At 35.1% G+C, this 12,534-nt stretch overlaps 1 protein-coding gene across 2 annotated transcripts in view; it reads right to left on the bottom strand.

The window, feature by feature from the left end:
- Positions 1 to 3,576: 3,576 nt before the first annotated feature.
- LOC106884204 (uncharacterized) overlaps positions 3,577 to 12,534 on the bottom strand; it is a 20,034-nt gene continuing 11,076 nt past the window's right edge. Inside the window, exons 2-5 of one of the 2 annotated variants that reach the window (XM_052975775.2) lie at positions 10,651 to 10,976; positions 10,044 to 10,154; positions 8,892 to 8,959; positions 3,577 to 4,859 (exon numbers count right to left, since the gene is read on the bottom strand). In XM_052975775.2, the coding sequence (XP_052831735.1) occupies positions 4,829 to 4,859; positions 8,892 to 8,959; positions 10,044 to 10,154; positions 10,651 to 10,976 (536 nt within the window). In that variant the 3' untranslated portion in view covers positions 3,577 to 4,828. The remainder of the gene's footprint in view (positions 4,860 to 8,891; positions 8,960 to 10,043; positions 10,155 to 10,650; positions 10,977 to 12,534) is intronic. The other variant, XM_014935452.3, reaches the window with a different exon arrangement.

Genomic DNA, 12,534 nt, shown 5'->3' with positions numbered 1-12,534 from the left:
GTAGATATAGGTGCATTAGAGACTACCCTATAGATTTGAACAGATAGATAAAGGAAATAGAAATAAAACCCAGTTTAGTACAGCTTCAGAAAACAGTGTTATTAGAGACAGCTAGACTGAAAAAATGTTGTGTGTTAGCCTTGAAGAGAGACAAAATCAAATGTATGGACGGGCTAGCAATACCGTCAGTTGAGGTTATGAAGCAGATAGAATAGACGGGTTATAAGTACTTGGGAGTATTGTAAATGGATAAATTGATGGAGAAAGAAATGACGGAAAAATTTAAAGTGGATTATTTGCGCGGACTGAGACTGATCCTTAAGTCGGAAGGAATAAGATTGAAGCTATCAACACCTGGGCGGTTTCACTATTTAGATACGGAGCAGGGGTAATCGCATGGACAGTAGACGAACTAATCAGCTCAGACAGAAAGACAAGGAAGTTTCTAACTAGCTATGGGATACTCCAACCAAAAAGTGTCACAGATAGACTGTATGTACCAAGAAAAAGAGGGGTAAGAGGACTAATTGGATGCGAACACAGCATTAAAGCAAAAGAAAACAACATAGCGTAGTAGGTCCAAAATGCCATAGAACCAGTATTATTGGAAATAAGAAGGTCAGGCTTGTGTAGGACGGAAGATTGAAAAAATAAAGCACTGTTCAAGCACTTGAGAATGAATGAAACTGAAAATAGGTAGATGAAGAAAAGAATGCATGGGCAATTTCATAGGGATGTTGAAGATAAGACAGAGAAAAAAGACGACTATGGATGACTAAAAGTGATTTAAAACCAGAAACGAAGGCGTACAATATTCTTAATTGAACTCTAAATGAACTAATCAAAATAGACAGGAAAACAAAAAATAATGACAGGATTCAGGGTGCATCACCCAAAATCTGACATAGAAGGGTTATACATACAACCCATTGAAGGTGGTAAGGCCTTATATAGCTAGAAAACTATTACAAAATAGTCACCATAGGACTACAAAAATACCTACTTCAGGAGCAAAGAAAACTAATAGAAATACCCACAAAACAAAAACTGTCTTCTATCTTAAAGGAAGCTGACAATTATATAAAAAAAGTCATAGTACCTAACAATTATGAAGAAAAAGAAGAAACAACAAAAGCTGTAAAACAACTAAGATCCAAACTAAAGCTGGAACCGCAACGGATCACGATAAACCGATGGCAAGAAAAGCCCCTTCAAATGTGACGAGCTGGCAGAAACTTTAGCACGCCGGAAGAATTGCTTAGGGGTATTTTGTCTGCCGTTATGTTCTGAATTCAAATTTTGCAGAGGTCGACTTTGCCTTTCATCCTTTCGGGGTCGATAAATTAAGTACCAGTTACACACTGGGGTCTATGTAATCGACTTGACCCCTTCGTCTGTCCTTGTTTGTCCCCTCTATGTTTGGCCCTTTGTGAGCAATAAAGAAATAAGAAACTTTAGCACGCCAGGAGAAATGCTTAGCGGTATTTTGTCTGTCTCTACGTTCTGTGTTAAAATTCAGCCGAGGTCGACTTTGCCTTTCATCCCTTAGGGATCGATAAATTAAGTACCAGTTGTGTGCTGGTATCGATCTAATCGACTGGTCCTCTCCCCAAAGATTTCGGGCCTTGTGCCTAGAGTAGAAACGAAAATCCCCTTCATGGCAAATATTAAGTTAAACTAAACAGAAACGAAATAGACAAAGCAAATTCCCAACGATTACTGAGAAGCTCAGGGCTCAAAGGAGAGACTGAAGGATTTTTAATTGAAGCACGAGATCAAACCTTCCCACGAGAAATCACCAAAACCACACAATGAAAAGAAATACAACAAATAACTGCAGAGTATGTGGTAATGGAGAAGGAACAATAAATCGTATTGTCTCTGGCCGCCCAGTCCAGGCTAAGAAGTAATATATTCATAGACACAACAGGGCTGGGACTTATATAGACTGGAAGCTATGCCAACACTGTGGAATATCAACAGAAAAAGATGGCATAGGCACCCCAGAAAAGGTCACAGAAAATGAGAAAGCAACCATACTATGGAATATGCCAATATACACAAATAAATAAATCAAGGCTAATATACCGGATATATTTGTCAGAGATCAGCAAGAAAAGAATGCTTTCTAATCGATGTACTAATACCAACAGATGACAACGTTTCTCTAAAAGAAACAGAAAAACCTTCAAAATGCAAAGACCTGGAAATAGAGCTTAAAAACAGAAACAATTCCTATTATAGTAGGCGCATTAGGTATGATAAAAAAAAAACGCAGGCAAATACATTACAATAATTCCAGGACTTACAAGTATATATAGAATACATAAAATAGCACTAGTAAGTACTGCACACATCCTACGTAAAATAATTTCAATACAGCAAAAATAAGAGCATCACAACAAACCACAGTACATACCCAAGGCACACAGAGCTGAGCTCGGTAGTGAAGTGAAAGCACGTGATAAAAATAAGACTACTGAACAACAACAATAATAACAATAAAAATAAGAAGAATCAGGACTCAAACGAGAAGGTTTGCCTTTTTACCAGCTGTTCTAGATTCGTCTAATAAATCTTCCAGTCCTGTTCCGAATCAATTCTTTTGGCTATATTTCATAACGTTCAGGAGACTACCACTTACAGCTAGATCTTCACACACCACCACTCACCAGATGAGTTATGTTTTTTAGTGGTTTTGTTATATCGGTCCAAGATGTGTCGGAGTCTATTTCTAACTAAGGAAACCTTTGACTCTGTCTCAATGTAATTCTGTAGTGGGATACACACCTCTTTTGTCGAAGAATAAATCTGTCGGGTAGAACCACGTCATGCTGTATGTTTTGTTGTTGGGATTCTAGAAGACAGTGTAGGGTGCTACCGATGTTAAAAACCTTGTAGTTGTTGTTACGGTTACTGGGATTATTGTTGCTGGTGGTGGTAGTGGTAGTGGTGGTGTGTTCGTTGTTGTTATTGTAGTGGGCGTTGCTGGCGGTGTGTGTGATGTTGTGGTTGGTATAGTGCGTGTGTGTGTGTGTGTGTGTGTGAGAGGGGATGTTGCTGTTATTGTTGTTATTCTTTGCTACTCTAGGCACAAGGCCCGAAGTTTTTGGGGAGGGGGGCAACTGGTACTTAATTTATCGACCCCGAAAGGATGAAAGGCAAAGTCGACCTCGGCGGAATTTGAACTCAGAACATAAAGACAGACGAAATACCGCTAAGCATTTCGCCCGGCGTGCTAACCTTTCTGCTAGCTCGCCGCCTTTTTATTGTTGTTATTGTGATTGTTGTTATCATCGCTGATTTTATAATTGTTGTTGATTTGATTTCGTATGTTTGTGTTGATGTTGATGTTGTTGTTATAGTTGTTGTATTATCCTTACTTCCATCTTATTTTTAAGAACATTTCATCAATCTCGGACAAACAATTAATTCTTCTGACCTTCTAATATGTAGCGAATTTCGGTGGTAACTCGAAGGCATTCATCCGAATCTAGCTGTACTGCACCGTATATTCCAGTGGTGTAATTATTATTGTTGTTGTTGGTGATAACTATTATTTTGTTATAAAATTAATTGTTAAAAAAATTGAATTTTATTGAGATGTTCTAAAGACGAATTACATATGCTAAAATTCAATAACCACATTGGAAATAAAACTATTGAAGTACAATAAAATCATTATTTTCATTTTTACAAAATACCAACCACATCTAATACTTGAAAAGATTGTTTATAAAATGTTATCGTATTCGTGTGGTTATAATTTAGCTTTGAATTTGATGGCGATTGGTGTCAGCGTGTCGCTTAGTTTGGTGGTAAATCCACAGACTGTACCTCAGGTGTACGGTTTCAAAACTGGTAATCACCTGCTAGCAACTTCCTTTTTCCGTTTTATAAGGGTAGATACCCAATCTTCTGCTGCTGTCCTTACATCTTTTCTGTGCTGGAGATTTAGTTTCTTGTTTGCAAAATGTCATTCGTATGTTTGTTGTGAACTCCACTTGCCATTGTTTGACATAATAACAAGAAATATTTAAACGAATATTAACAAAAATATTTATGAATGAAAGCTACAAGAAATATTTTTCTACATTTGTGGTCAATATTTGAATGTAGTTTTCACTCTTAGCTATTTCTATCTACCATTATCTAGAATCTTGTATTGACATGTATAGCTATAGCAACGTTTGTCAATGCGTAACAGTCAATTTTATGTTAAACCATATTACATGAATATTTAACGCTCAAATAAAATACTGTCTTTAAAGCAATATTTTGATAAACTAGGAAATAGCTTAAAAATTTTGTTTGTTTAACATTTATGTTTCTAAAATGGCTTTATAAACTTTGGTAGTTCCTGAGATTATGATAAAGAACATTCAAGTAAAAGCAAGATGCAACATCACCTTTCTTGGGTAATTAAGTTGGACGGAAGGAACGGTACAAGTGGTTCAGAAACATCACTATACTCTCATAGTGTTACTCCATTATAGGGTCTTGCCATCAAGTTGGAGCTGTAGAAGTCACCGATCAGAATATATCATTGTTCAATATTTGAAATTATATAATTTATTATGAAATATATCATTTGTGTGGATTTCCCAATATCTTGGAACATTTTTGCTAGGAATATTTTATCTGATAAGAATTAAACATAAAAAAAAAAAAAGAAATCCCTCTTCGTTTAATGTCAGTTTTCATGTTCATGCTATTAATCTAATCAAAACGACGCGTAGAATAATTATAATGATAATAACGAGAAAACCCACAACCACTGATATTTTGATTAGTCTTCCTGCACCAGCGTTTGCTTCCTGTGCGCCTTCTATATTACCAGATAGGGCCATTCTTTGTGCCTAGAAGATAAAATGAAAGTTTTTATTTAAAATATGTAAACAGAACTCAATAACAAATACATCGGTTTCAAATGTTGGCACAAGGCCAACAACTAGTACTTATCGACCCCGAAAAGATGAAAGGTAGAGTTGACCTCGGCCGATTTTGAACTCAGATATTTAAGGCTGACGAAATAACACTAAACATTTTGCCTGGAGTTCCAGCGATTCTGCCAGCTCACCTCCTTAACAACAACAAATATAGTTTGTTCTTAATAAAAGGATCGATGGTGGGATGCTGGCGTGACTATAAATTCTACTAATATTTTTATAGTGTGGGTGTGGTGGTGATGAACTGATATTATTTATCAGTTTCATAACCATTGTTCTTATAAAAGTAGATATTTTACAAAAGCCCGTTGCTACTTTGGTGTTAGAGCTATTATATGGACACTGGATTAATAGAAACCTTATAATGACATGGTAAGTTGGCAGCGATATAAGAGATGAGTGGGAAAAGACTGTTGTGGTTGAAATACTAGGAGTGGTTATTGTTAGACATAATGGAACAAACAGGTATTACAGGTGACCCTTTATATAAGGGACCTTATCACAATTATTACAATCATGCTACTCGTTTGGTCTTATTTAGGACCTTTTGTTTTGCTTCTCCTGTATGATCATCAATTAAATGCTTATCAGTTCCATGACAGAGCCACAATCAGTCTATGACATAACCACTAGGAGACAACGCAACTCATGCTGTTAGAAACAGCAGCCAAATTCTTCAAATCACAATATGCTCTCTTTAAAAAATGATATTAGATAATATCACGTTGGATATTATAATCTAAATACAGCCTGAAAATGCCTGGAATATCATAGATACCTCATTTTTGTTGTTAAAATGTGTTGATGCAATAAGTGTCTCCACATACTGTCTCCACTTTGGAAATATTCGACCGGTGCACGCACTGCTCCACAGAAAGAAAAAAAAAACAACAACCTGGAGACAGCAGCTGAACAACGGTCTTTTTGGGTATGGTATAGGAGATTGTAAGTCAGTCAGCTGACCAGATTACATCAAACGCTGAGACAAAGAAAAGCTAACCAGCACTTTATACCACCACACACACACACACTTAATGATCCAGAGCGGCCACCTGGATAATCTAACTCCATGTCCTTATCGTATTAATTCTCATCCTACTACGGGCTGCTAAAGCAGTCTACCATAATATAGCAAAACTTACCATCAAGGATATCCCGTTGCCACCCAAAAAGAATATTAAGAATATTTAAAAGATCTCTTCGAGAAAACTAATTCTTTTATCCGCCGTATGAGGTGGCGCGCATACCATTTTGACCGGGGAAAAGAGAAGAAACACCATAATCAATGAGATGCTATAGTATTTATTTAAAACTCAGAACTAATCCGAACTAATCCGAACTAATCCAACTAATCCGAAACTAGCCGGATTCGAAGACAATCTTTGCAGTATAGCAAAAAGCATTATATTCCACAGATTACTCTAAGAACAAACCAAAATGTAAGGAAAAAGCACATACCAGTGAAGGAACTCAAAAAGAAAAGGGATTCTTGTGCATTTAGACAAAACTGGTAACTTGTATCACTTATACAGTTTATACAATCTCCGCTTAAAAAACGAAGTACTAAAACACCACAAAATAACTAATGTTGATGACTTAATTAACCTAAACTTACAAACTAGAAACGAAAGTTGAAAAAATTAAAGCAAGAAGACAGGAGTGAACCTTACCTGCCCAGAACCCCTCGAATCAACTTGAAGTACTATAAACCTAACTTCACTAGTAACCCTTCAGTAAGATTGATATGCCCCTAAAAAAATATACATGTATGTATGGTTCTTTGAGTGAACAAATAGAGACATGTGCAGGGAATCGCCAACCAACTATCACAATTTCTTCAAAGAGACGGTTTCTGCACAACAACGTTTAAGGAACGAAAATTTATTTATCGAAAAGAACAGAACACGCCTAAATATGAACACATAACCAACTTTGGTCTCAGTATATATTTTAATTCAGGATCACATATCCATCACTGTACATATTTAATCTCTACTTTTACTCATGAGTTTTTGTATGCTTATTTATCTCACCGAAAAAAAATATCAATTACCTCTCCTGTCCCGAATAATAACTAAAACCAATTACCTCGCCTTAGATTTTTCTACTTGTTGATTCATTTACAAAATTTCGTAGAAGAACATGGACTAAAATCTTCTGACGAAAATACGAAATCACAATAATTTTAATGTTATCATTAGCGAAAGCAAAACCGGTCGAGAACCACAATACTCTTTCATTTAAAATATATTAAAACTATATAAACTGTGAATTTTCCTTCTTCTATCACATATATATATATATATATATATATATATATATATATATATATATATATATATATATATATATATATATATATATATATATATATATATATATATATATATATATATATATTCCATTACAACTTACCGTGTGGGGCAATCGTAATCCTCTCTCTCTACATGCAGTGTGTATATATACTATTTCCGTGTGTTTACGTAATCTTCACTCGTTGGTGATGTCCTGTACTTAATGTGTATTTTTAATTATTTATAATTGAAAACCACTCAACCATTGTCAACAGTAAGTTTTTACATTTATATATAATTTCTGCGATTCCACACTCTGCTCTCTGCCTATTTTCTTTCTATCCCTCTATAATCCTCTATAATTCTTTTTCTCCGCCTCCTTCTTTGCTGTGTCCTGTCTAGTTTTCTTTTTTTCTTTCTCCTTATTCCTTTCGTTTCTTTTCCTTCTCCTCTCTCTTGTCCTCTTCCCCCTCTGCCTCTTGATCACATGTGACTACAAGCCATTTTCCCGTCTCTCTGTCTTTTTCTGATGGGATGTCCAGTCAACTAGATGTAATTACTCTCGCCTCCCCATATTTTTTTTCCCTTCTATTTATTCTATATCCTTCCAAACTTTCCCCCGCGCGTTACTCATTACAATTCATCGTCACCTAATGGCTCTTCCTGTCTGTTTTCGTCGATTGTTTACTCTGTACGTCCACTATGATGTCGTTTGTTCGTTCGAAGCTCTAACTCACCATGAATTTTTATTTTAAAAATATCTGGACGCTACTGTGTTATGAAGTTTTCCTGTCTTGTCATTGAAAGCTCAACAACTGAGGAGTTAGAATTCCTTTGGTATTTTGTCCTGTACTTATCTCCGTGTGTTACCATATTTTTCACTCGTTGGTGATATCCTGTACTGCATGTGTATATTTTTTGTATTTTCTGTATTTGTTCTGTACTTATATCTCGTGTGTTTACGTACTTTCGACTCGCTGGTGATGCCCTGTACTTAATGTGTATTTTTAATATATATATATATATATATATATATATATATATATATATATATATATATATATATATATATATATATATATATATATATATATATATATATATATATATATATATATATATATATATATATATATACATATATATATATATATATATATATATATATATATATATATATATATATATATATATATATATATATATATATATATATATATATATATATATATATATATATATATATATATATATATATATATATATATATATATATATATATATATATATATATATATATATGCGCAGGAGTGGCTGTGTGGTAAGTAGCTTGCTTACCAACCACATGGTTCCGGGTTCAGTCCTACTGCGTGGCATCTTGGGCAAGTGTCTTCTACTATAGCCTCGGGCCGACCAAAGCCTTGTGAGTGAATTTGGTAGACGGAAACTGGAAGAAGCCCGTCGTATATATGTATATATATATATATATATATATATATATATATATATATGTGTGTGTGTGTGTGTGTATGTTTGTGTGTCTGTGTTTGACCCCTAGCATTGCTTGACAACCGATGCTGGTGTGTTTATGTCCCCCGTCACCTAGCGGTTCGGCAAAAGAGACCGATAGAATAAGTACTAGGCTTACAAAGAATAAGTCCCGGGGTCGATTTCTTCGACTAAAGGTGGTGCTCCAGCATGGCCGCAGTCAAATGACTGAAACAAGTAAAAAAGTAAAGAGTAAGAGTATATACAGGGCATTTCAAAACGTTTGACATCATTTGGGGTGTAGATATCACAGAAACTACAATGCAAATGCAACTAAACAGGCTTAATGTTGAGCAACATAAGATTTATTCCTCCAAATTTGAATGAGAAATTCAAAGGTATGTGGATTCCATGAACAGCTTCACAAAGACGGGCGATGAAGATGCTTCGTGGAGATGGTGCAGAACACATTCACCTCTCATTCTCAACTATGGCATGGGGGATTTTCTTCGCCCCAAATGCGAATATTATGCTTATTGATTTTGCCATTCGTATGAAATGTGGCCTCATCACCGAAAACAAAAGGTTTCTTGAACTGAGCTTCTTCAAGTTTCTCTTGCATATCAACACAGAATTCTTTGTGCTTTCGCTAGTCATCTGCCGTTATTCCCTGAACGAGCTGCAGCTTGTAGGGTTTCATTACCAAGCGTTTCTTCAGGACGCGCCAAACTGTCGTTGGAGGAATCTGGGTCTCCAGACTTATCTTCTTATGGACTTCTTGTATTTGGCGAAGCCACTCGACCATCTCTTCCGATGTTAGTGGTCGTCGGGATTCTTTTGCCCTGCAAAGTCAGCCTCCTTCTTTGAATTTTTTGAGACATGTCCAAATCTGCATTGCCGTTGGTGACTTTTCAGAGAACTCTCTCACAAATGCACGCTGCACAGTGTTGTTCCATCCACTGTGTCCGAGCATAATCCAATACACAAAATGCCGTTTCTCTTCTAGTGAATGCCATATCTATAACTGAAAAGACAAACATATCAAACATTAAACATAAACTTTTGATCTGTTTCTACACATACTGTTAAAATTTGAAGTCATTTAAACAAGAACTGGCAAAGTTATTTGATTGCGAAATGAAATCAAATTTTTTGAAACACCCTCTCTATATACACACCTGTGAAAGATGAGGTATAACTGAACTCAGAGCCATGTAGTTGGAAAGCAAACTCCTTACCACACACCCACGACTAGATAAAATGTATGTTTATGAATAGAATTTCTCTCAAGAAATGTTCGTATTTTACTTACTTTTTGTGCATATATAAGAGCAGCAATGCCTGTTGGCAAAAAGCAGAAAAGGGAGACAAGAATTGCTGAAGTCACCTTATTTTCAACATGTTGTGGTTGGTAGTTTCGTGTCTGAAAAGGGAAGAAATGAAAAGTATAACATAATCATCTAGGATGGTGATGACGACATTCATGATGACGATGATGACGACGACGATGATGATGATGATGATGATCATAATGATTATAATGATGATGATGATGATTATGACAATGAATTGAAAAAAGAGGAAGCTAGAAATGACAACGATGATGACGTAACGACATTGAATAATAATACTTTCTACTATAGGCACAATGCTTGAAATTTAGGGAACTGGGATAGTCAATTATATCAACTCCAGTACTAAACAAGTACTAATTTTATCGACTCCAAAAGGATGAAAAGCAAAGTCGACTCCGGTGGAATTTGAACTTAGAATGTAAAGAGACTAAAAACTCTTAAGGATGATTTCCTAGTACAGTCACCTTTTGATGAGTAAAGCTTGCAAAACATATGATCACTGTTCACGCTAAATGGTTGTAGAGCAGTCAAAAGTAAAATGAAAAGAAAACAGTATTTGCTTACAATAACAATCTGTTGTTGTTGTTGTTGTGGTTGTGACAGGCATGCGGATTGTGGTGGATATCCGAGTTGCTGTGGATATCCAGGTTGTAGTGGATATCCAGGTTGTGGTGGATATCCAGGTTGTGGTGGATATCCAGGTTGTGGTGGATATCCAGGTTGTGGTGGATATCCAGGTGGGGGACATCCCGATGGTGATGAATATTCTGGTGGTGGTGAATATTCATTTTGTACAGGCTCCAAAGGATTCCCCCAAATAGTATCTAAGGGGCCATAGTTTTCATTGTATCCTGGTGGATCATCGTTCGGTTCCTTAGTTTTTGTATTATCTGTAAAAGAAATTAAATTCCACGAGTGATATTTCAAAGTGTACTTTCCTCATAAATTTAATTGATCAACAAATTCTGGCTGGTGAGTTTAATTTCCTGTGGATGTTTGCTTATCATTGAAAAATGAATTACTATCCTCACTATTACATTAAAAGAAAAAAAGGATATTCAAATAATTTTATAAGGTTTCAATTCTGCGATTCTTTAATACCTGACGCACATGAAGATAGAATTCCTTCTGCCAGGTTACGAAGAACACATTGCGTGTATGATATGCCTAATGAAAATCTCCGTTTCAGAAAACATCCAAAGCTGAAGTTAATTTAGCTATCATCTTCATAATTTTTTTATTCACTGTTCTAGGATGAAGACAGGTCAGTTTTTAAACTTAAACATCTAAAATGTCGGAAGTAAATTGCTCACTTTATATGCCTCATTAGCAATTTTGCTAAAAACCAACTATTTTACAAATGGTATAGCTGATCATGATGCTGGATATTTTTCAGCTATCTGAATGGTCAATACTTTATATCAATTACTATAATCATATTATGTATTTAAACAAAGACAACTTGCTAGATAAATCTCACTTAACGGTAAATCGTTAATATAAAGTGGTACAAATCGTTTATCTTCTTTGAGTCGTAACAAACCAAACAATATTCTCAAAATATCCATTGTGTATATTTAGCGATTAATTGCTTCAATAGTTAGCCTATATTTTGTTGAGGAGTACGGGACAAGCAGTAATAGAAGAAAATACAGCTGCATATCGTTAGAATGCTCGAAAGCAGTGTCTGCCAAACTGTGTGCCGCGAGAGATTCCTGGAATACCGCGAATATTATTTTCGAGATTTTTGGGAAACAACGATTCAGGAACATTCGCAAAGTTCGAGAGTAAATACAAATTAATTTTATTAATCATAAAATACGCTAAATATAAATCACGTTACACGACGAACAACAGTTTTGCTACAATATATTACATTTCTGTGTTTAAACCAGGATTGTCTGTAAGTAAACTGTTTAGTAGTCCTAGTAGTCTTTAATTATTGATTTATTAATAATTTGCATAAATTATTTTATGTTAATATTAATCGATTTTTAATTTTAGATTTAAACATGGACAAATTTTTATAGAGACCTCAAAAAAATAAGGAAGGGAGTAATAGCTAACAAGACGAACACCAGAATAAAAAGTCCACCCTGTCAAAACGAAAATATAAAGAAAACTACGTCCAATATGATTTTATATTATGGGAAAAGGACAACTCGGTTCCTTTTCGTATAATTTGTTTAACAACACTCTCAAATGAAGGGATCGTTTCCAGTAAACTTCAATGCCATTTAATAACAAATCATCGCAACATAAGGACAAACCAAAAGAATACTTTGAGATGCTAAAAAATAATGTAAAAATTCAATCAAAAAGACTGAAGAAATTTCACTCAATTCCCGAGAAAGCCCAAATTGCTAGTCACAAGATTTCCCAGCTTTTGGCAAAGAAGAAAATACCACATTCTGTTGCCGTAAACATTATTTTACCAGCCTTGAAGAT

This window comes from Octopus bimaculoides, chromosome 2, assembly GCF_046866305.1.
Source record: "Octopus bimaculoides isolate indiv1 chromosome 2, ASM4686630v1, whole genome shotgun sequence".
Taxonomy (NCBI): Eukaryota; Metazoa; Mollusca; class Cephalopoda; order Octopoda; family Octopodidae; genus Octopus; species Octopus bimaculoides.
This window is presented reverse-complemented; position numbering and strand designations above follow the sequence as displayed.